The sequence below is a fragment of the Octopus sinensis genome, linkage group LG9 (assembly GCF_006345805.1).
Source record: "Octopus sinensis linkage group LG9, ASM634580v1, whole genome shotgun sequence".
In the NCBI taxonomy this organism is placed as follows: Eukaryota; Metazoa; Mollusca; class Cephalopoda; order Octopoda; family Octopodidae; genus Octopus; species Octopus sinensis.
The window spans coordinates 74958255-74984973 of record NC_043005.1 but is presented as its reverse complement, the minus strand read 5'-3'; the positions used below and the strand labels follow the sequence as shown (position 1 = coordinate 74984973).

The 26719-nt window shown below is 36.8% G+C and overlaps 1 protein-coding gene and 1 long non-coding RNA gene across 4 annotated transcripts in view; one reads left to right on the top strand and one right to left on the bottom strand.

Moving 5' to 3' along the window:
* The window catches only part of LOC115215849 (solute carrier family 40 member 1-like), a 43291-nt gene that overhangs the window by 8912 nt on the left and 7660 nt on the right, over nucleotides 1-26719 (bottom strand). For 2 of the 3 annotated variants that reach the window (XR_005000701.1, XM_029785187.2), the window contains exons 1-5: nucleotides 16121-16339; nucleotides 9972-10039; nucleotides 7188-7347; nucleotides 2694-2936; nucleotides 84-311 (exon numbers count right to left, since the gene is read on the bottom strand). Coding sequence is in view for 1 of the 3 variants with exons in the window: in XM_029785187.2 (XP_029641047.1) it covers nucleotides 84-311; nucleotides 2694-2936; nucleotides 7188-7347; nucleotides 9972-10039; nucleotides 16121-16250 (829 nt within the window). In the remaining 2 variants the exon portion in view is untranslated. Of the gene's footprint in view, nucleotides 1-83; nucleotides 312-2693; nucleotides 2937-7187; nucleotides 7348-9971; nucleotides 10040-16120; nucleotides 16340-26719 lie in introns of those variants that run through there. The other variant, XR_005000702.1, reaches the window with a different exon arrangement.
* LOC118764878 lies at nucleotides 14325-16314 on the top strand. The gene is made up of 2 exons (XR_005000703.1): nucleotides 14325-15428; nucleotides 16145-16314. It is a non-coding gene; the product is annotated as an uncharacterized LOC118764878 (long non-coding RNA).

Here is a 26719-nt window from a genome sequence, read left to right as displayed (position 1 = left end):
CACACACACACACACACAGACACACACACACACATAGTGGTGGTAGAGGAGGAGTATACAATAGTTTTTAGTTAGCATATTACCTTGTTGTTCTTCTCCAGCAGTTACACTTTTTTTCTTTGTAGCCAGAGTTGGAACTGCTTGGAAGACTTTGTATAGCAAAAAATACTCTATAAATACTGAGATAAAATTCCAAACAGCAATAAACAGGGAACCAGCCACAATAGAAATGTATGTCATTAACTGACCAGCAAGAATAGGTGACAGGAGTTTAACTGCAAGGTCAATACGGCGTAGGGCAGCAGTCATGTCTAAATAAATAAATTAATAGGATGACAAAGATCAAAAATTAATTAAAACACTGTTAAGAAATTAAGAACTAATAAAAATTAATCAAATCAATATAGTTTTACATTAAGATAGAATGTAAATGAATAAAGAGGTTAATGTTATATTTTTATTTTCTCTCTCTTTCTTCTCTTCTAGAAAAGAAGTAAAAGATACATGTTTGATGTTATGCCATAATTTCAGAAAATAAGATATAACATGAAAGAAAACAATTAATCATACCTTGAATCATTGATTGTAGATTTATATTTGACAAAATTTATGCTTTAACAAGAGTGTCGCTGCTAGCCAAACAATTAAAATACTTGTGCCTACTAACCAAAGAATCAGGAGTTCATATGCCGCCAAAGGCACTGTGGCTTATAATAGCTGAAGACATTTTACCCTCAAGTGATCAGTCCATCTAGACCAGTGATCAGTGATCAGTTCGTCTAGATCAGTAATCAGTCCATCTAGATCAGTGATCGGTCCGTCTAGATCAGTGATCAGTCTGTCTAGATCAGTGATCAGTCCGTCTAGATCAGTGATCAGTCCGTCTAGATCAGTGATCAGTCCGTCTAGATCAGTGATCAGTCCATCTAGATCAGTGATCAGTCCATCTAGATCAGTGATCAGTCCGTCTAGATCAGTGATCAGTCCATCTAGATCAGTGATCAGACCGTCTAGATCAAAGATCAGACCATCTAGATCAGTGATCAGTCCATCTAGATCAGTGATCAGACCATCTAGATCAGTGATATTTTTTATACAATTGCTAATAATATTTAATTATAAAAATAAAATATGATTCTTTTAAACACCAAATGACTAAGAGGGTTCATCCAAGTAAAGTAGGAATCAAAGGGGTCCACAGATAAAAAAAAATGGTTGAGAACCAATGATCTAAATGAAACTAAGCAATACGGAAAGTAAAAGCCAGTGATACTAGCACTATACATCTAATTGGTATGTGTGTTTTTGAGCAAGATATTTATGTCTCCATTGCTCTGGTTTGCCTTGTCAAAGAATAGGTATCATATAGTTACCTATGACAGACTGGCAATCTATCAACTGGAATATGTTCTCTGATCTGATTAACTCTGTGCCACATAAAAAGCTGGTGTCATGTAAAAAGCACCTGAGCCAATGCCCGTCGTATGTGTGTGTGTTTGTCCCCGCAACATCACTTGACAACCAATGCTGGTGTGTTTACATCCCTGTAACTTAGCAGTTTGGCTAAAGAGACCAACAGAATAAGTAATAGGCTTACAAAGAATAAGTCCTGGGGTTGATTTGCTCGACTAAAGGCAGTGCTCCAGCATGACCACAGTCAAATGACTGAAACAAGTAAAAGAGTAAAAGAGAGTAAAGAGTAGTATATGTATTTAATATTTATAAATATGTATGTATGCAATCATGCATCCATGCATGTATGTATGTGATGGGCTTCTTTCAGTTTCCATCTACTAAGTCTACTCACAAGACTTTGGTCAGCCTGGGGCTATAGTAGAAAACACTCGCCTGAGATGCTGATAATATGGTAGGAAAGCAAGCTTCTTAATCACACATTCACATCTGTATCTGCTAAAAATTTTTTCAAAATTTAGAACTACATTTAAACCTCAGCCTTTACAATTTTCAATTGATTGTATAGCAACTATCATCATCATCGTTTAATGTCTGCTTTCCATGCTAGCATGGGTTGGACATATGACTGAGGGCTGGCGAACCAGATGGCTGCACCAGGCTTCAATCTTGATCTGGCAGAGTTTCTACAGCTGGATGCCCTTCCTAACGCCAACCACTCCGAGAGTGTTGTGGGTGCTTTACGTGCCACCGGCACAGGACCAGTCAGGTGGCACTGGCAACGACTTCGCTCGAATCTTTTACACATGCCACCGGCGCAGGTGCCAGTAAGGCGATGCTGGTAACGATCCCGCTGGAATGGTGTTTTTTACATGCCACCAGTACGGAGGCCAGATAGCCGCTCTGGCAACGATCACACTTGGATGGTGCTCTTAATACCCTACTAGCACGGGGCTCAAGTGCCAGTAGTGCGACGCTGGTAACGATCATGCTCGAATGGTGCCTTTTAAGTGCCACTGGCATGGAAGCCGGTTCGCCACTCTGTCAATGATCACACTCGTATGGTGCTCTTTGCATCCCGCTAGCACCACGGATGCCAATCATCGAATTTGATTTTTAATTTTTGACAAAATCAACTATGATATCGTTAAAACATTTTAAGAAAACATATTTATTTCAGTAAAGATTTATTTTCATATTTTAAAATTACAATACATAAAGATATTTTAAAAAGAAGTTTAGAAGTTTAATATATATTTTCACCGAGATGAAATACTCACAAGCAAGTTTAGTTGGGTCTCTTTCACTTATTTCAACAATCCAGTCATTGCGTACAGAAATGTTTCCTGCCAAGGAAGCAAGTCTAGCAATAATAGCTAAACCGATTATTGCAATTTTGGAGAGAATGTCTCCAAATCCATTCCAAGTGTCAACAATTTGGGTTTTCCAAGTTAAATAGACTGCTACAACAATTGCACATGCTATTACACTTGAGTTCTGGATGAATAATGATATTTTAACAGCTGTAAAATAAAAAAAAAAAGAATATACATAGATATGAATGTGTATACATGTATATATGTGTCTGGGTGTAAATTTTCATTTTAGTATCAGTAAATGCATGGACTGCAACAAAACAAATGTTTAATTCAAAGGGCCAACCTTGCCATATTCTGCATCATTCTGAATCTCTTTGAGAACTATGTTAAGAGTACATGCATCTGTGGAGTACTCAGCCACTTGCACATAAATTTCATGAGCAGGCTCTTCTGTTGATGGGATCAACTGGAACTGATGGAGTGCAAGTTGTCAAAATTAAATATAACAAAAACTAAGGAAATATTAACCAAGAAAAATCCCTTATACAATAATATCCATATCTTAATTTGGCCGAAAGAAAGCTTTTTGTAAGGGTTAACTAATTCAGTGCAGTGGAGGGTACATCAGTTTTGGGAGACAGCTGCTCTGCCATGATGATAGCATGATAAAAGACTCTCAGTCTATACTGTAAAATGAGGTGATAGTAAGGGCATACATATATAAAATCAAAATGCTAAAAACATCATGAGATAAGAAGGGAGCAGTCAATTTTATCCACCATATTTCATCACATGCTTGATGTTTGACTCAGGGAAGTTGAAATGATAAAGCTGCCACCTGCAGGTTTTGAACTCAGAACACAAAAGGACTACTTTGTAAAATATGAAATCAAACAAAACAGTAAAACTCTTGTTTGCCCAAAATGTAATCTTACTATTTGTACAAATGAAGGAAATCTTAAAATGCAGGAGAACAGCTGTGAATAGAGCTCAGAGAATCATGTAAAGTATACTTATATTTGGGAAAACATGGCCAGTAAACTGCTACAAAGAATCAAACTCTGTACTTTTAGAATTTGAGAAGTACAGAGTTTGATTCTCTGTAGCGGTTTGCTGGCCATGTTTTCCCATCTATAAGAGTGTTTTACCCAATCCTCTGAGCTATTTTCTTGTACTTGAGATTTTCTTCATTTCTAAAAATACCAGCTCACTCGATGCTTCAGTGTTTGTTTATGAATGTCATCATCATCATTAACATCCTCGTTTAACGTCTGCTTTCCATGCTAGCATGGGTTGGACGATTTGACAGGTCTGGTGAACCAGATGGCTGCACCAAACTCCAATCTGATCTGGCAGAATTTCTACAGCTGGATGCCCTTCCTAACGCCAACCACTACAAGAGTGTAGTGGGTGCTTTTACGTGCCACCGGCACGAGGGCCAGTCAGGCGGTACTGGCAACGGCAATGCTCAAATGGTGCTTTTTATGTGCCACCTGCACAGGAGCCAGTCCAGCGGCACTGGCAATGACCTCACTCGAATGTTTTTTCACGTGCCACCAGCACAAGTGCCAGTAAGGCGATGCAGGTAACGATCATGCTTGAATGGAGCTTTTTATGTGCCACCAGCACAGAAGCCAGTTTTTTGCTCTGGCAACGATCATGCTCGGATGGTACTCTTAGCGCTCCACTAGCACGGATGGCAGTCATCGAATTTGATTTCGATTTCGACTTTGATTTCACTTGCCTCAACAGGTCTTTGCAAGCAGAGAATAATCCTTTCTACTATAGGCACAAGGCCTGGAATTTGAAAGAGGAGGATAAGTAGATTACATCGGCCCAAGTACTCAACTGGTACTTATTTTATCAACCCCAAAAGGATGAAAAGCAAAGTCAACCTCAGCAGATTTTGAACTCAGAATATGGAGACAGACAAAATGCTGCTAAGCATTTCACCCAGCGTGCTAGAAATTCTACCATCTCATCACCTGTATGTTCTGTAGTAATGATTTCAAATTTTGGCACAAGGCCAGCAATTTCGATGAAAGTGGTAAGTCGACTGCATTGACCTCAGCACTCAGCTGGTACTTATTTTATCAACCCCGAAAGGATGAAAGTCAGAGTTAACCTCAGCGGAATTTGAACTCAGAACAAAGACAGATGAAACGCCCCAAAGAATTTTACCCAGCATGCTAACAATTCTGCCAGCTCACTGTCTCTATGTTCTGTAATAATACAAACTATACATTTGAGATTATAACTGGTAGTGCAGTGGCAAGCTTAAGTAATTTATAATCCTCATTTAAACAATGAAGAAAACAGAAAGGAAACTTAATACCTTTATTTTCTGGAGTACAAAAATGTTTTAGATATACTCTTTTACTCTTTTACTTGTTTCAGTCATTTGACTGCGGCCATGCTGGAGCACCGCCTTTAGTCGAGCAAATCAACCCCAGGACTTATTCTTTGTAAGCCCAAAACATTCCAACTCATGCCAACATGGAAGATGGATGTTAAATGATGATGATGATGATGATGATGATGATGATGATATATATATATATATATATATATATATATATATATAGGAACACGTATGGACACATGGTTAAGAAGTCTACTTTACAACCATGTAGTTTCAGGTTCAGTCCCACTACATAGAAGTTCTTCAGCTTGACAATCAGTGTTATTATGTTTACATCTCCATGACTTGACTTAGCATTGCAGCAAATAGTGACTGAGAGAAGACTACAAGTCTCAAATTAAACACTGAGGTAGATGTGGTTGACTAAAAGACCTTCAAAGTTGTGCCTTAGTGTGGCGGCAATCAAAAGAATATACATTCATAGACAAACACGAACGCATATGTGAATAAACATATAGAATTGTTACTGAGAGTGAATGCAAAGAACAAAGATATCAAATAGCATTCAAGCTGAACAAGCATTGAGAGAGAGCCATAAAAGCACAATTACAATTTCTGATTCTTCTTTAATCAGCAATGCAAACAATATTAACAACATCTTGCATGTGTTCTGCTGATTTATAAACGGACATTGAGCCATAGTTCTCTACAGAGAGCGAAGTTAGTATGATGAATGATTGGTTATCACAGAGGGAGAGGAAATATAAAACTGGCTGTGAATTATATAATTCATTTTCAAGTGAAAATCAATATTAATATATAGGTTTAGACAACATTCATTAAAATCGTTATAAGCTGAGCATCATTGATGAAGGGGTGCCCCCTAGTGAGTCTAATTCATGAGCAAGTTTTTAATTCCAGATTGAAGAAAAGTTGCTAAAACAGAAACAACAAAAACAATATCATCATCATCATCATCAACTACACTAGCCACACCACTTCTCAACTCCTCTGTTCTAAATGAAAAAAAACAAAACAATAGTGAATTGATGAAGGACACAACACAATGTAACAAAAAACTACAAAAATAGAAGAGGAGGAGGAGGGCTTCGAGGATCTTATCCCCAAAACACCCTATAATGGACTTCTGATAAAAAAAAATTACGAGAAGTTTACATGGAAACTCCTATGTGACTTGAAAAATCTTCTGAAAAAGATGGAGAAAAACCTTTGGCAGCGTGCCTTAATAAGCCTCTTTGCCACCAAGAAAACAACATTACCTGTCCCTTCAAAAACAAGGTATGTGACCTTTCCCACTTTTCGTTTTCCTCATATGGCTGTATTAAGAGTTGGTTCTATAAATGCAGATGGATAAGATCAGCCTGGAAGCAAATTCACTTGCTTAACAATGTCAGGTCATTGGATTAGTTGCGGTAGCTACCCATGAGATCAGGATTTTTTGCACATGGTTACTAGTCATTCCTCTTAATAACTATAAGATATATACCCTGATTTATAAGCCTGAATCAAGATAAATTGGTGGTGTTGCTCTGGAAAACTATATATCTCAAGATATGGATGACCTTCCTGGATGCAGATTCTAAGTTACCAGAACTTTACAAGACTCAAAGAAGGAAACTCCTATATGACATGAAAATCTTCTGAAAAGGAATAGGCAAAAACATTTGGCAGGGTGCCTTAATAAGTCTCACTTTGTCACCAAGAAAACAGTTATATAAGTCTCACTTTGTCACCAAGAAAACAGTTATGTAAGTCTCACTTTGTCACCAAGAAAACAGTTATGCAAGTCTCACTTTGTCACCAAGAAAACAGTTATATAAGTCTCACTTTGTCACCAAGAAAACAGTTATATAAGTCTCACATTGTCACCGAGAAAACAGTTATAGAGACCACACAGAGGTTCTCTTGTTGAATAATTCATTGATTTTGAAGGGTAATAAAATGTTAAAAGCTAAAACTTCATGAAAACTTGTTCATCTTTCCAAACATAACATCAACACCGACTCCCTCTATGACTGAAAGCTGCATGGTTAATGATATATTATCTTAAACAGAGAAATAGTTTCACTTACTTTTCAACCGTTCAGTTTTGTCAACCCAATTGCCAACGATAGCACCCATGAAAAAGATCATGATGCCTGACAACAGGCCATAGGTAGCAGTGAGCCTTAGATTTTCAGGAGCAATCTCTATCAGAAAGAGTCCAACCGAAAACGACCACATACGGTCTCCCTGGATAAGAAAACAAAGAAATATAAACAGCCAATCATATATTTCATAATTTTAAAGGAACGCAGAACAACCATTTTGAAATGATTACAAATTATTTTTGATATTTCATAAACTAGCAAAATAGCAAAATTAATTAGCATGACTATCTGTAAACTCAACTTATGGATTTGGTTGGCAAACATATTCAACTATAGTTTCAGAATTATTAACATTTAACATAGAATAATTAGAATTCCAACCTATATCGAGACACACACACACACACACGAGATTCTGAGACCTGTGATGAGTTTAACCCTTTCGTTACCATATTTATTTTGAGATGCTCAGTGTTTCTTTCAGTTATTTAAAATATAACAAAGAATTCAGTAAAATAACTTAGTTATCATTCAGCTAGTGTTAGGAACATAAACTGTGACTAAGGTTTGGTGGAAAATTTTAATTCAAAACTTATGAAATCAAGACATTTGTACTACAGAGCCAGAGCCGGTTTCAGCCAGGTTAGTAATGAAAGAGTTAAGGGACTTGGTTGTGAGTTGAGCCTGAATTATACAGGCTCAACTCACAACTAAGTATAGAGCAAAACTGTTTTCTTGATGTGAGTAGAGATTGTGTTTTAGAGCTGCAAATTGTCATGACTCTATTGGAGGATGTTTTGGAGGCATCTTGTTTGTGAATGATGGTTATGTGAAGAAAGTTAAGAAAGAATGAAGGGCTACAGGAGGATATATGGTTAGATGTGACAATAAGGTCATGAATATGCAGATGGAACCCTAAGGCACAGGCAGTTGATAAAATATGGGTTAATGAGTCATGTCAGATGCATGCTGCAATTGTGCTGGTTGATAGGAAGTTTTTGATTCAAGATATCTTCTTTATATATAAAAGTAAGGTTGTGTGTCTGTCTCCTACGATTTAGATTCCTAACTACTCCCACATTTTGCAGTGCAGTTTAACCAAAAGCGGGTATCTTATAGTCGTGATTCATATCGAGCCCTTCTGGGTATTAGCACGCGTCTACGATGAGTCTACGATTTAAAAAAAAATTACCATAATTTTTCCGTATTTTTAATGCATTTTCGCTCGGTTTATATAAGGGAAGTAACTCTCTAAAAATGTATTATTAAATCTCAGAACGTAAAAAGCTACAGTAACACCCCCCCCTCTTTGTGGTTAGCCATATTGAGATGGCTATTATACTTTACATCTCTAAAAATGCTTATATAGTTATTTCCCTTACAAACCCGAGCAACGCCGGGTGATACTGCTAGTAGAAAATAAAAGGAGAACACTTGAGCAATTTCGTTGGTTTTGTATCAAGCAAAGTTAGACTTTTCAGATACTGACTTCAAATTTCAGTACAAGGCCAGCAAGTTCAGGATAAGGAGTAAGTCAGTTATGTTGCCCCCAATACTCAGCTGGTGCTTATTTTATCAACCCTGAAAGGATGAAAGGTAAAGTCAACCTCGGTGGGATTTGAACTCAGAACATAAAATCAGACAAAATGCTGCTAAGCATTTTGCCTGGTGTGCTTATGATTCTGCCAGCTTGCCACTTTAGACTTTTCAGATATAAAGGACAAAAAGAAAAGTACAAGTGAAGTTCTCAAATATAGAGAAACTATTAGGGAATTACCTAAAGAGTGGATCTCCCGTACGTCAGGCACCATGCTTGGAAACAGATGAGGGCTGGCAACTAGAAGAACATTGTAGAAAATCTGCCTCAAAGAATTCCATCTCATCTAGTGTTTCTCAACCATTTTTTGCTTCTAGATGCTTTTGATTCCTATTTTACTCAGATGGACCCTCCTAGCCATTTGATGTTTAAAAAATCATATATTTTTATAATTAAATATTATAAGGAATTGTATTAAAAAATTGTTAACATAATTTGTGAATTGTAGAAATATAGCAGATTTATTGCAGATAAACTTTAACCAAATCAAATCAGAAAGCAGAACCAAAATCGAAGTCGATCAACATCAATGGAAATTGCGGCTGTGATACCAGTGCCGGTGACAAGTAAGCGAACCATCCGATCGTGGCCATTGCCAGCGCCGCCCCGACTGGCCTCTGTGCCAGTGGCACGTAAAAAGCACCATCCGTTCGTGGCCATTGCCAGCCTCGCCTGGCCCCCGTACCGGTGGCACGTAAAAGCACCATCCGTTCGTGGCCGTTTGCCAGTTCTGTCTGGCTCCTGTGCAGGTGGCACGTAAAAAGCACCCACTACACACGCGGAGTGGTTGGTGTTAGGAAGGGCATCCAGCCATAGAAACACTGCCAGATCAGACTGGGCCTGATGCAGCCTTCTGGTTTCACAGACCCCAGTTGAACCGTCCAACCCATGCTAGCATGGAAAACAGATGCTAAATGATGATGATGATGATGATGAAACTTTAACAACAAAATCTCATATGGATCCCACAAGTGCCATATGGAGTCCCAAGGGCCATATTGACCCCAGTTGGGAACCACTGATCTAACCCAGGCAAACATGAGAATATGAATATTAAACTGATGATGATGATGGTTTTTAAAACATTTCCAGCTAATACATAAAATCAATTGTTTTAAAAAAAATTAGTTTCAATGATGAAAAAAACTTTATTCTTGTCTTTTACTTACCCAGCAGGAAAGAGCATGACTACTGTAGACAAGGAAGGATAGACTTGTGAAATATTTCTTCAAGTTTCCTGAAAATGCATAAATATATAATTTGAAAATCTGAATTTGAAAAAACTTCATAAATAATTCAATGATTATTTTTAATGACTTCAAACCAAGTTGTCAAATAACAAAGTTTAAGCCACGACATAGCACAATCTTGTTCACACGAGCAAGCAGTAGCCAGACATCATGTGAAAGGTCATTCTATCATATAAGGCTCTAGTACATTTCCTTACAAGAGTTATATAAAAACTAGTAATAACCCATGGCCTTGCTCCACACACTCTCTTGCTGTTTACAGTAGTTGTTTTCACAACCTTCTGCTCAGCCTGAATATGTCAATATAGTTGACTGATATAAATCTAGTGTGTATATATTCTTGTCTTGACAAATTTCAGTACAGAGCTTTAATAATCAAATATTTATGAACACTAGGCGCAGGAGTGGCTGTGTGGTAAGTAGCTTGCTTACCAATCACATGGTTCCGGGTTCAGTCCCACTGCGTGGCACCTTGGGCAAGTGCCTCCTACTGTAGCCTTGGGCCAACCAAAGCCTTGTGAGTGGATTTGGTAGACGGAAATTGAAAGAAGCTCATTGTATATATGTATATATATGTGTGTGTGTGTGTGTGTGTCTGTGTCTGTGTGTCTGTGTTTGTATCCCCAACATTGCTTGACAACCGATGCTGGTATGTTTACGTCCCTGTAACTTAGCAGTTCGGCAAAAGAGACCGATAGAATAAGTACTAGGCTTACAAAGAATAAGTCCTGGGGTCAATTTGCTCGGCTAAAGGCGGTGCTCCAGCATGGCCGCAGTCAAATGACTGAAACAAGCAAAAGAGTTAAAGAGTAAAAGAGTATTACTGAATTATTCCTTCAGTTGTGTTGACCTTTTGTTAAACTTATAATTCATGACCAACCTCAATATTACTTGTGTGGTGAAACAAAAGCTACTATTAAGTGTTTGCTTTGTGTTGTTATATCATTCATGCACAGCTTCACCAGTGGCATATCGCAGTTGTTGTATTGGGTGTGCTGCTACACCTAATGCCACCAAATTTCAAGCTGGAGTATAACAAAAGTTTTCCACTAAGATTTGTGATTAAATTAACAAGTAAGGTTAATCATCATCATCATCATCATCATCATCGTTTAACGTCCGTTCTCCATGCTAGCATGGGTTGGACGGTTCGACCGGGGATCTGGGAAGCCAGAAGGCTGCACCAGGCTCCGGTCTTATCTGGCAAAGTTTCTACAGCTGGATGCCCTTCCTAACGCCAACCACTCCGTGAGTGTAGTGGGTGCTTTTTACGTGCCACCTGCACTGGTGCCAGGCGAGGCTGGCATCGGCCACGGTCAGATTGGTGCATTTTATGGAAGCCAGTCAAGGTGGCACTGGCTTAGGCTACGATTCAGATGGTGCTTTTTACGTGCCACCGACATGGAAGCCAGTCGAGGCGACGCTGGCATCGGCCACAATTCGGATGGTGCATTTTATGGAAGCCAGTCGAGGTAGCACTGGCTTCGGCTACGATTTGGATGGTGCTTTTTACGTGCCACCGACACGGAAGCTTAATATTTATAATAAACTAGCAGTATCGCCCGGCGTTGCTCGGATTTGTAAGGAAAATAACTATATAAGCATTTTTAGAGATGTAAAGTATAATAGCCATCTCAATATGGCTAACCACAAAGGGGGGGGGTACTGTAGCTTTTTACGTTCTGAGATTTAATAATACATTTTTAGAGAGTTACTTCCCTTATATATGCCAAAAATGCATTAAAAAATGGGAAAAATTGATGGTAAATTTTTTTTAAATCATAGACTCATCGTAGACGCACGCTAATACCCAGAAGGGCTCGATATGAATCACGACTATAAGATACCCGGTTTTGGTTAAAGTGCACCACAAAATGTGGGAGCAGTTAGGAATCTAAATCATAGGAGACAGAGAGCACACAACCTCTCTTTTATATATAAAGATTTGCCATTTTCAATGGATGTGCAGTACTCTCCTAGCACACCTGGAACATACGTCCCTGAGTCTCACATGCATACCTACCAAACAACAAAATCATGGATTACTGTTTTTCAGTACCGTAAACCCTCGAGTATAGTCTGCCCTTGAGTATAATACGCAGGTGATTTTTAGGGGTCTGTACCTCTGAAAAGCCTAAACCTTGTGTATAATACGCACCCCTTCTCTAACTTGAGTCAAAGAGGTCTATATAACGTCCTTGGTTTGTAAAAATGTATACGGTAATGTACTTTATCATTATTGTAAATATAACATAATGCAAACGTGTAGCTTTTCTGTGCATTTTGTTTGCAGAAAATAAAGAAATAACAGTAATAACATTTAATAAATGTTGCTTATTGCAACTTATGGATGATTCTTTTATGACTTCATTGCTTTCAGGCTTAGCTTAAGATATTTTCGCGTCCGACATTACAAAATGCATCTGAATAAACATTGCCGGACAGCAAATAGAGACTCGGACATTGCTTAGAAAATAATTTTCATTTTTAACCTTGTGTATAATACATACTAAGGATTTTGACCTTTAAATTTTGGGGGAAAATGCAGATTATACTTGAGGATTTACGGTAATTAAAAGGATGGCTATAACTAGATTGTTGAACAGCAAATTTAAATTAGTATTTGTCTGGAGATAACATCTCTTACAGACATGTTATGTTTAAAAACAATGTATATTGGAGGGAGACAGAAACTGTCCCAGCAACAGGAAGAGAAAACACCTGAGTATTTCTGCCCTGTTGGGCATTGTCCGTAGTATGTACACACACCAAGCCCCACATGCTTAGATGAAATTTGTCACCACTGATATGTGAGAAAACAGTGAATACACATTCACTGGTATTGTAAATTGTTGCCTGGTTGAATAAATATTTGTTGTATGCAACAGACACAGTATTAGATTAAAATAATCATCTGTGTATCATACTTAATGTAAATATACAATGAAAAGCAAATTTACTGAGGTTTTCATTCAAAGATAATATCTCTTATGAATTTTCTGTGTTTCAAAATGTAAAATGTATTGAGGCGGATGGAAATCATTCAGCAGTGTGTGAGGAGAGTGCCAGAGACATGTCTGTTTCTGGGGCTTCTGTTCTTGAAGATAGTGCAAGTTTACCATAAAGAATCAAGACTACATGTAAATGACAGAGATTGAGGAAAAATGAATGACTGTATCAGCCATATAGGCATGCATGTGTGTGTGTGTGTGTGTGTGTGTGTGTGTGTGTGTGGTGTGTGTGTGTGTGTGTGTGTGTGTGTATGTATGTATGTATGTATGTATGTATGTAAGTGTAATGTCAGAAGTGAAATCAAGTAGTCAAACTCCTACCTTCCACAAAAAATTTCTTATCTATTCATTTCTTTATAAAGCAAAGAAATAAATTAATACAAATAAATAAAACACATAAAGCTACAAAAAACGACAAAAAATAATTTTGATACATTGATCTTTAAGTCGGTTATCACAAACCAGTAGGAGCAGTAAACAATCCTTCCCCTCTCACTTTCTTCCTTTCACTCAGAGATATTAAGTCTCTGTTTTTACAAGTAAAGCCTTTATCATCATCATCATCATTATTATTGAGTGAGAGAGCAGTGCATACCATCAAAGTGACACTGGGGTAAAATATACGAAGCCCAGTATACCCATCACAAATACCCGTCTGATAAGGGTACACCAGGCACATGCATCACAACCATATGTGCATGACATGGTGATCTCATATCAAGATAAACAGCACATGACCTTGTAGGTGGGGCCCAGTTAGAATTTTCTTCTGGTTGAGTAGCCCATCCTGCTCAAAAGGTCCCTGAATAAGGATTGTTTAAGGACTTTGAACAAACCACCCATATTTCCAAAGGTGAATTATCCAAACCTCCAAGAATTCCTTTTAACACATGGCTATGATGCTTCCCCACTACTTCTGCACATATCGTCGGCCATTAAGGGACATGGTCAAATGGTTAAGGTCAAACAACTGACAAGCAAATCTGTGGTATTGAGCAGAATATTTGCTGTAGCCCATCTTTAATACCTATTTCTTTATTGCCCACAAGGGGCTAAACACAGAGAGGACAAACAAAGACAGACAAACAGATTAAGTCGATTATATCGACCCCAGTGCGTAACTGGTACTTATTTAATCGACCCCGAAAGGATGAAAGGCAACGTCGACCTCGGAGGAATTTGAATTCAGAACGTAACAACAGACGAAATACGGCTACGCATTTCGCCCGGCGTGCTAACGTTTCTGCCAGCTCACAAAACAATGTACATGATAACACTTCCAATCAGTTAAGATCAGAAGCCATGAGAGCCACTGTCTGGTACTGCATCAAGGCTGGGAAATTTATAAATGTTTCTCCCAGCTTGTAAAAATAACTCTAGAATAATGTCACTGGAGGTCACACAACAAACTGAGTCATGGAAAGAAGAGACATAAAACAGCAACACCAAATTGACTGGAATGGTTACAACACAGATACACTCACACATATTTACTATATAGATACAGATATATGTTTCCAATAACAATATACAGATATATTGGGGAAGATCTCAAGAAGCTCAATGACACTTTGGAGAATGCAGAGGGGCTGGCACGGGGCCCACAAGCAATAGAGAGTACTGGCGGGCCTGGTCAGCTCTACACATAGTGATATTTCTGGGACCTATAACCTGGAATGACCCCAGCCTTATGAAGCAAGTTACATAAATACATGTTCAAAACCTATTTCAGAACTAAAATTCCTCATTACATATCTATATCATTTATTTTTTCTCAGATGAGAAGGACGGTGGGGTTACAGAAAACAGCATACTCAGAGCCCGGATAGCTATGGACAGTACAACTACAAACACATCATTCAACATTTAGTTCCGTCCTTGACATTTGCTGTTTGAAAGCTTTGCTGAGTGTATAAAAAGACAGCAGCCTTGTGCTGAAAGTTTTAACAGCTAATTTAACTAATCTCTCTTGAATCATTAAAATAACAATCACTTGGGCGTTGATAGAAAAACAAAAGGATGTTATGATAAAAGAACCCTGAAAAGAAATTGTTAGCATCAAGATGGTAAATTGTTGGAGATGATCAAATTTTCGACACTATGATTTTTGTGAGTCTATTTACTAAACTAAATTTTAATATGTACACAAACACACACAGACACATAGACACTATTTTAGACACTGATATATATAGATTCATGCGCACACACTCACATATGTATATGTGTATATACAAATCAGATGAAAAAATTACTCAATATAGAAAGTGGTTTGAACATGCAGCTATCCACCGGTCACTCACCATGGGAACTTCAAAATGGTAATCAGAATACATATATATATATATATATGTGATGGTTTTTGGTAAGCAGGTTTGATTTTTACAATTCTGTAAATAATACTTTCTTTTATTGGCCACAAGCACCGAATAATTCTGTAATAATAATATTAATAATATTTTATAAGCTTTAAGCTTATAAAAATTATTATTATTATTACACACACACACACACACACACACACATATATTCCCTCTGTCTCTCTCTCGGAGAGGCACAAGCACCTACGCACACATATACATACATGGCAGTAACTTCCGCCTACCAAATTCAATCACAAAGCTTCGGTCGGCCCGAGGATATAGCAGAAGACAATTGCCCAAAGTGCCATGCGGTGGGACTGAACCCGAAGCCATATAGCTAGGAAGCAAACTTCCTAACCAGACAGCCATTCCGACGCCTACATATACAGACAAGACTAAACCAAGTGAAACAGTTTCCAAAATTCAAAAATATATATTATATATGTCAGAGAAAAATAATCATTAAATATATATATATATATAATCATTAAATATATAAATAATGATATAAATAATCGTTAAATATATTATATATATATATATATATATATAATATATATATATATTATATATATATATATATATACACACAAACATATACATTTACACATGCACACACACACACACACACACACACACATATTCTTTCAATTGTTGTATTAACTGAGATTTCTTTGAGAAGTTATTGACTTACTATGCCAAGGTACTTTAATTACAGGTATGATGTTTGCCGTGGATGCAACTGACTCAGACAGAGTTTCTGATGACGGTGCTGCAGTAGGTACATCACTTTTATCATCTTTAGAAGATTTGTCTTCAGCCATGATGATATGTTATGCTTGTAAGTGACCAAACCACTAAACAAAAAACTGATATCGTGAGAAAGTATTGTTTTTTTGTTGTTGTTGTTGTTATTGTTATTTTTGTTTATCCTTTGATATATATATAAACCAGTGTGGTAAGTTAAGGCACATATATGTGTGTGTGTGTGTGTGTGTGTGTGTGTGTGTGTGTGTGTGTGTGTAAAATATTTTTTGTCTGAAAGGAAAAATACTTCAGAATTTTTTTTTATTTTTTGCAAGCGGTACTTTATTTATTTAGATATACATACATTTATTTATTTAGATATATGTATATACATATATAGATACATGCGTACACACATGTTTCTGTGTATGTGTGTGTTAGCATGTATACATAGTCATAATAAATACATATGTATATATATATATATATATATATATATATATATATATATATATATATATATATGTGTGTGTGTGTGTGTGTGTGTATGAGTGCTTACCTACGTTTGTCTACTTGTGAAAATTTATATATATATATATTTATTTATATATATATATATATATATACACACACACACACACATATATATATATATATATATATATTTTTTTTTTTTTTTTCACGTACTTGGAATGTAAACATAGCTAGATAATATGACAATGAAGTTCATTTATTCAGATCATAGTTAAAGAGTGCTTTATCTCTAACTTACTAATTACTTATCTACACAGAAACTAATCTTTTGACTTGTACTGAGGCTGAGATGTGACTGAAGTCACCAATTCACCATCTGGCGATGGCACTAGGATCAGAGAAGTCCACATAAAGTAACTTCATAGGTTGTTAGTAACAATACATATTTGTATACCAGCTTTGACATATTTCACCACTCAAAAATTTAATTTCATTACAACAGAAGCTCATTTCCTATTGAATTTATTATTGGATCTTTACTTTTTGACTGACAGATTTAAAAATTATTTTTTTGTAACTAAATGCTTTCAAACTTCGTATACTTGTAGAACGTGTTACATAAAACATCTTTTACTCTTGGCGTTGCTGAGAAAATTCTGTATTTTGGAAGTTATTTTTTGTTAACCCTTTCGTTACTGTATTTATTTTGAGATGCTCTGTGTTTCTTTCAATTATTTTGAATATAACAAAGAATTTAGTAAAATAACTTAGTTATCATTAAGCTAGTGTTAGGAATGTAAATTGTGACTAAGGCTTGGTGGAATATTTTAATTCAAAACTTCTGAAAACAAGACATTTTACCACAGAGCCAGAGCCGGTTTTGGCCGGGTTAGTAACAAAAGGGTTAGAGTTGTCAAATTTCGGTAATTTCAACCAATCAATGACGAGTATTCAGCTGAAGGAGCCTCGTGGAGTTTTAGGTGTTTTCGCTCAATAGACACACACAATGCCCGGTCTGGGAATTGAAACTACGATCCTCCAACAGCGAGTCCATTGCCCTAACCACTGGGCCATTGTGCCTCCATGAATATTGACTAGCAGCTGTAATAACCATAGCTTTTTTTGTTGTATCAAACATCTGTGCCACAGGGGTTCAGCCAAATGTCTCTTTAATGTTTCAAATGGATTAGTGTGTTTCTTCCGCCATAAAAACATAAAGGGCTATTTTTTCATACCTCTGAAAATCCACTTTCTCAGAATATGCTAGAATGAATTAACCCTTGTTGTTGAAGTAATTCTGGGATTGCTGTTTCGCTGGTTGATCTCTGATTTCACCCACCTGTATTTTCTAAAGTGAGAGATTTTTTTGATAATGTAATCTTTTGTACTTTTAATTTTTCTTTTTTTTCCTTTTAATCATTTTGTTTTATCATGTATGTGTTGTTTTCATTTGTTTTCTAAGTTGAAAGGTCATTATTTTTCAGTGTTGAGCCACAGATTAGTAACATTTTGTTTCACAGGAGAAAAGTTAGTCCACACTACTTCATAAGGAATATTAGGTCATAACTATTTCATGCCAGTGGATGTGATCTTGGGCCACCTCTTTGATTTCAGACCAAGTGAGACTGATTGCTTTCATTTCATTCTCCATGCATTCTTTCCAGGTTTTCTTGGGTCCTTTGAGTTGCCAGTTTAACATTTGTCCTGCAATACTGCTTAGAATGTGACTGATCCAGCCCCATTTCCTTTTCAGAATCTCTTGATTGATTTAAGGTGGCAAGCTGGCAGAAATGTCAGCACGCCAAGCGAAATGCTTAGCGGTTTTTCGTCTGCTGTTACGGTCTGAGTTCAAATTCCACCAAGGTCGACTTTGCCTTTCATCCTTTCAGGGTTGATAAATTAAGTGCCAGTTACGTACTGGGGTCGATGTAATTGACTTAATCCGTTTGTCAGTCTTTGTTTGTCCCCTCTGTGTTTAGCCCCTTGTGGACAGTAAAGAAATAGGTATTTCGTCTGCCATCGCGTTCTGAGTTCAAATTCCACCAAGGTCGACTTTGCCTTCAATCCTTTTAGGGTCGATAAATTAAGTACCAATTATGCACTGGGGTCACTGTAATCAATTTAATCCCTCTGCCTGTCCTTGTTTGTCCCCTCTATGTTTAGCCCCTTGTGGGCTATAAAGAAATAAGAACCTCTTGATTGATGGAAGTTTGGTTCATTCTATCCCAGACTTGTGTTTGAAATTTTGTCCAGCCACCAGGTCATGAGCATGTATCACTGATATTAGTTGACAAAGATCTGTAGCTTACTCTTTATGGCTTTGATGACCCTCCAAATTTCTGACTCATAAAGAAGAACAGCATTGACACTGGAACTGAAGATGCGTAGTTTTGTTTTGAGGGAGATAGCTTTGGAGTTCCAGACAGCTCAAAGACTGTCGAAAGCATACCAGTCCTTGCCAATCCTAAATCTCACATTCTCCTCTGTTCTTGTCTATGAGACAAATGCTGCCTAGATAGACAGAAGAAAAATTCTTTTCAATTCTCTAAGATTTTTAAGTCTAATACCTTCTTCACAAACATATTGTCCAGTTGAATACTATGTTTGGAGATCTCATAAGTCACTCTTCTCTTCATTAACAGCAATATCAAGGGAGGTGAATTTTTACAAAATTACTTTTCTTTTCTATATTTAAGAGATGAGGAATTATGTACATTATTTACATTACGGATATTTGTCCTCATCTTGTTTGTTGTTAACACAACGTTTCGGCTGATATACCCTCCAGCCTTCTTCAGGTGCCTTGGGAAAATTTCGAACCTGGGTTCTCATTCCTAAGGTATTCTTTGATGTTGTTGTTATTATTATTATTATTATATTATTATTATTATTATTATTATTATTATTATTATCATCATTATCATTGTTGTTGTTCAGGTCACTGCTTGGAATCAAACTCGGAATCTTGGGGTTAGTAGTCCGCACTCTTAACTGCTACGCCATATGCCCGGGCATATGGCATAGCGGTTAAGAGTACGAACTACTAACCCCAAGATTCCGAGTTCGATTCCAAGCAGTGACCTGAACAATAATAATAATAATAATAACATCAAAGAATACCTTAGGAATGAGAACCCAGGTTCGAAATTTCTCCAAGACACCTGAAGAAGGCTGGAGGGTATATCAGCTGAAACGTTGTGTTAACAACAAACAAGATGAGGACAAATATCCGTCGAATGTAAATAATGTAAATAATGCACTTTTCCTTTGTATTTCAGATCATTAGTAGTACAGCCACCAATGTAAATGTTATTGTGAGAGATTGTAATACCAGCCACACTTACTAATACATTTTCGAAGGCACATTGAAATATGGTGTTTACTGTTTTTATACCCTATGGTAGATGTGTCCAATGCAATAACCAAAGAGAAGTATTCACTGTTGTTATTGCTTAAGCTTCATCAGAAATTATCTTTTAAGGGTAGGCACTGACTAAACCAATCATCATCATCGTTTAACGTCCGCTTTCCATGCTAGCATGGGTTGGACGATTTTGACTGAGGGCTGGCGAACCAGATGGCTACACCAGGCTCCAATCTTGATCTGGCAGAGTTTCTACAGCTGGATGCCCTTCCTAACGCCAACCACTCCGAGAGTGTAGTAATCTTTGTCAAATATTTCACAGATGCCAATTTCTGTAATGCTGACTCAAAAATATTTTGAGCCATAAATATTTTGGTGAGATCATAAAGGTGGTGACCTGGGAGACTCATAAGAATGCCGGACATAAGAATGTCCAGCTTTACATTCTGAGTTCAAATCTGCTGAGGTCAACTTTGCTTCTCATCTTTTTGGGGTCGATGAGCACTGGGGCCAATATAATCAACTTCCCTGAAATTGCTGGCCTTGTGCAAAAATTTGAAATCAATATTTGGAGTCGATAAGGCAATGAACTGGGAGAATCATCAGCATACAGGGCAAAACTGCTTAGTGGCATTTTGTCCATCTTTACATTCTGAGTTCAAATCTACCGAGATTAACTTTGCCTTTCATCCTGTTGGGGTTGATAAAATAAGCACCAGCTGAGCAATGGGGATATTTGTCCTCATCTTGTTTGTTGTTAACACAACATTTCAGCTGATATACCCTCCAGCCTTCATCAGGTGTCTTGGGGAAATTTCAAACCTGGGTTCTCATTCCTAAAGTATTCTTCGATGTTATTATTATTGTTGTCGTCATTGTTGCTGAGGTCACTGCTTCGAATCGAACTCGGAATCTTGGGGTTAGCAGTCTGTGCTCTTAACCACTATGCCATATGCCCACAGGCGTATGGCGTAGTGGTTACCCACTTCCTCAAAACTGCTGGTCTTGTGCCAAAATTTGAAACAAATATTTGGAGCCAATTAAAAGTCAGAACATAGACTGAGAATTATTCTAATCTTGTCATCTGTAAAAATACATAAACCACCATCAGACTTGCACACCACACACAATGGAGACACTTATTCACTTCATCTCTTTTACATTAAGTGGTTTCTAGCATTTCCTCTAATTTCACTACTAGGGGAATAAATATGTATAGAAAGCAGTCGAGATTCATAACATGCAGATTTAATTTTATTTACTGTCAATTTGATTTTAGCTTTTATATCTTTTAATAATTCATTATAGTCAGACTGCATGTGTGAAGTGAGGGGACATACTAATGGGTCTCAGCACATCTAATCAGACCTTGCTTTTTATAACATTCAGCAAAAATCATGGGAATGTGAGACAGTGGGTGACAAGCCAAAATTGTAAGGAGAGGTTAGTGGATGCTGCACTAACTAAGTGACTGGGAAAGAGAAGTCAAGTGAAAAAAACAAAAAAACAGGTGATTTGAACGTCCTCTCTTTGGCATGGATAGTCACCAAGAACCAACATGAGTATAGGGTCCTCAGGAATTCTGGCTGCTGACACGCATATTGGGTAGAGACTGTCCCTGAATAACACAGCAAGTTCTTGTCACGGTTGAGGAATTCCTTTCAGGGACATCTGCCAAGTCAAGGTAAGAGACTTTTTTGTTGCTTGCACTTCAGGAAACTATATCATTCCTTCTTTCTACCTGAAATACAGTTTCAGACTACCCCAACAGTTTGTTTCCCAAACAATCAAACTGTTTGATGCAAGCATTGCAAGATTCCACATTGAAAGACCCTAGTTTTATCAAACTATTCTTTGAGAATAACGGTTATGTTGCTGCTAATTTCTTCTTACATCCAGGCCCATCACTAGACTTTGATGCCTGGGGGCACTAATTTGTAATAATGCTAAAGTGGAGTTTTGAAACAAGTGTATCACTGTAAATTTAAGGATATAATACTGAATGGTTGAGGGGACAGTGCTATCCAGTGCAGCCCCTTAGTGACGGACATGCTTGTATCTGTATTTCAGTATCTTTTAATTTAAGGGAGGTTCATGAGTTGCCATCACTGCTCCCCATGTAGAAGGCATGGCTCAATTCCTGGTCACTACCTGCATCAGTATCAACTTCATTCCCTTTCTCAAATGTCTCCTTAGAAAACAGGAAGCAAGACTGAATATGGTTCTTCATCTTACAAATATTGCATATCTTACCAAAAGCAAGACACTTTTCCATACTGAACCCGGAACCATGTGGTTGGTAAGCAAGCTACTTACCACACTCGTGGTGGACGCAGGTTTTTATGGAAAACCCGAGTGAGGTTAAGTTTTGTGGAGAAAATCAAAGTGGAGTTTGACAAATATGTTATTCTTTTACAGTCGGATGATCCCCTCCTAACACTAAACACTACTTGTTTTTAATAACGAACGGATCTCTTATTCCACACGGCTTCGAAAACAAGAAACAAACGAATAAGTTATTGATAGAATTGCCAACACCACCCAAGCAACATTAATTTCGAATAAGCGTGCAAAGATGTAAACACACACGTGTTAAGTTTATCTCATTGATGCACTCGTTATAACGTTGTTCTCAAACAGAACTTCATCATATATTGATTTTAAAAAAAAAACAGATCAAGGGAGGGAACTCATGCATACAGTTTTACTTAGTTACCGTTCATGGCAAGGCAAGTAGAACGAGAAGCGTTAAGGAATTTGGCAGAAACGTTAGCACGCCGGGCGAAATGCGTAGCCGTATTTCGTCTGCCGAAATAGGTATTTCATCTGCCGTTACGTTCTCAGTTCAAATTCCGCCGAGGTCGACGTTGCCTTTCATCCTTTCGGGGTCGATAAATTAAGTACCAGTTACGCACTGGGGTCGATGTAATCGACTTAATCACTTTGTCTTTCCTTGTTTGTCCCCTCTGTGTTTAGCCCCTTGTGGGCAATAAAGAAATAGGAATTTAACTTGCTTTTCCAGATTCTGAAGGTTTCAAATTCACAATGCAAAAATTTAGAATCGCTTGTATAAATATAATTTTGACCATAACTGTTAAACAAATATATGATTGTATGCGCACGCATACATATATGCATTTGTACAGCAGCTACTATTTAAACTGTTATGCATATATGCATGTATGTTCTATACTCTCTTTTACTCTTTTACTTGTTTCAGTCATTTGACTGCGGCCATACTGGAGCACCGCCTTTAGTCGAGCAAATTGACCCCGGGACTAATTCTTTGTAAGCCCAGTACTTATTCTATCAGTCTTTGTTGCCGAACCGCTAGGTGACGGGGACGTAAACACACCAGCATCGGTTGTCAAGCAATGCTAGGGGGGACAAACACAGACACACAAACATATACACACACACATATATATATATACATATATACGACAGGCTTCTTTCAGTTTCCGTCTACCAAATCCACTCACAAGGCATTGGTCGGCCCGGGGCTATAGCAGAAGACACTTGCCCAAGATGCCACACAGTGGGACTGGACCCGGAACCATGTGGTTGGTTAGCAAGCTACTTACCACACAGCCACTCCTGCGCCTATATAGATCTCTTTGTGTGTATATATTCACACACACACACTGTTACAGTTGAATGGTGAAGTTTGAATGCAATGGAAGCAAGACTTCTGCCCGTTACACCCCATCTGATTATCCTTTCACAGTCTTCAAAATCATTTGGACAGAAAAATATGAATCTGTAGACGAGATCAGAACAGTACTGGAGGAGTATATTTCGTCACGGACAAGAGAAAATTTTGGAAGAGGAGCCCTGCAGTCTATCATATAGATGGAAGAGCATTGTACAAAATGAAGGAGAGTATATTTTAAATTTAAAAAGAGCTTTGCTTTTCTTAATTTTGAAAATTAAAAGTATAAAACACCACATTATTTATGGGATATATATATATAGGCGCAGAATTTTCTTGAGAACAATTTTTCTTAGTGGTCAGACCATATGGGGTCTACATTTAGCTTATTGGATGTCCACCCAGTAGTGTCATCCCTCTGTGTGTGTATATGTGTATGTGTGTGTATATATATATATATATATAAAGCCAAGAAAGAGAGAGCAAATTTCAAAGGTCATATTTACTCAACATATTTCAAAGCATCGGAATACTTCACAGCATAATAAGTGTACTCATATATGCATGATGTAATATAAAAATATAAAAATATATAAATGCATAAACGTACTTGCAAGGTTGTATCATCATCATCATCATCATCATCATTTAGCGTCCGTTTTCCATGCTAGCATGGGTTGGACGGTTTAACTGGGGTCTGTGAAGCCGGAAGGCTTCATCAGGCCCAGTCAGATTTGGCAGTGTATCTACGGCTGGATGCCCTTCCTAACGCCAACCATTCCGCGAGTGTAGTGGGTGTTTTTTACGTTGTCCATATTAAAATCAATGAGGATATTAAAATATGCACATGGTGAATGTGTGTGTATATATATATATATATATATAGTTGAAATTTACAGAAAAATAAAAGACGAAGACAGGTGTATGAACAACAAGCAGGTGTATTAGTTTGACGCTCAGGAAAATGACAAAATGTTTTACGTTTTGAACCTGTATATATATATATATATATATATATATATATATATATATATATTAATATATATATATATATATAATAATATTAATATCCATGATACACTAAATATTATATATATAATATATATAATATTTATATATAATTAATATATATTAAGGTTCTCATTTTGTTAAATGAATAAATAATCCACATTTCTAATATCATATAAAGTTGATATAACAACACTAAATTTGTTTTTCCATTTTTTATTTGTTATTATATATATATTATTTTATATACACACAACTTATATATTTATGAGATGTAATTTGTTTGTATAAAATATTTAAATTGCAATTGAATTTATTATGGTTTCGTTTTCTATTTCTTATATATATATTCTACATTACAATATTACACACACACAACATTGTGGTTGTAGATGGTGTAACTGGTGTGTGTGTCTTTGTGTCTGTCTCTTCACCACTGCTTGACAACCAGTTTTGGTGTGTTCACATCACTGTAACTTAGCAATTCAGTAAAAGAGACCGATACAATAAGTACCAGGCATTAAAATAAAAGCAAGTAAAGGGGTCAATTCATTCAACTAAAGCATTTTCAATGTGGTGCCCCAGCATGGCCACAGTCTAATGACTGAGACAAGTCAAAGAATCTTTTCTATTTTAGGCACAAGGCCCAGAATCTTTGGAGAGGGTACCAGTCAAACACAAAGATCGACCCCAGTACACAAATGGTACTTAATAATCGACCCCGAAAGTTTGAAAAGCAAAGTCAACCTCAGCAGAATTTGAACTCAGAACGTAAAGACAGATGAAATACTGCTAAGCATTTTGCCCGGCATGCTAAAATTTCTGCCAGCTTGCCACCTTTGAGACAAGTCAAAGAATAAAAGCATAAAAAAACTGGGGTCAATTTGTTCCACTTATCCCTTGCATTTGCTCCAGCAAGGCAACAGGCCAATGACAGAAACAAGTAAAAGGTAAGAGATACAGGATATATTTTAAGAGATGGTGAATTGAAAAAAACAATCAACAGAGCATAACCAATGTGTTACTATATCGGGTTACATGACTTTACATTTTGAGATCAAATGCATTGTTCTGCTTTTAGTTGTTTTGGTTTGATGAAATAAGTAAACAGTCAAGCAGTGTAGGCAATATAAAACATTATCTCAAAATGTATCTGCCCTGCATATCCACTTTATATATGCTCATGAATACAGTCGCTGAAGCAAAGATAATTACATCTTGAGTAATGCACATGGTATCTTAGCTTAGCTAATAACATATATATATACACATACATATATATATATATACACATACATATATATATATATATATATATATTATATATATATATATATATATATATATATACCTGCGTGAATTATTTTTGAGTATACATTGTCCAGGAGACTTTTCTTATAGTAGAAGAAATAGCTAAAATTTTTGGGCTGCTATTTCTAAAATTCGGTGTGTGGTAAAGTAAATTATTTTACTAAACCCTAATTATATAACGTAATGTTTTAAATATACCATAAATGGTCTTTTTACATACTGAACACTACTTGGTAAAATTGATAATTAATAATTAATTAATTTTACCCTTTTATTATTGACTATATATATATATATATATATATATATATATATATATAGAGAGAGAGAGAGAGGAGAGAGTGAGAGAGAGAGAGAGAGGGAGACATATAAATGAGGTGGGTTATGTACTTCAAATGTCATTGATCTCTAGTTTACAATATATTTTTAAAGCCTGCCATCGTTTATTCTATCAGTCCCTTTGTATCAAACTAAGTTGTGGGATTGTAAACTAGTTCAAAAACCGACCTCTTAATCACACAGCCATGCCTGTGCCTAATTACATATAAATGAGGTGGATCATATGCATTCTGGATGTGATTGGCTTTTACATATTTACACTCAAATTAAATCACATCACAGAGAAATTTAGCTTGCATGAGCAAAACTAGAATCTTTAGAAAGTCTGTTACGGCGGTGAACTGGCAGAATCGTTAGCACGCCTGGTGAAATGCTTAGCGGTGTTTCGTCTGCCGTTA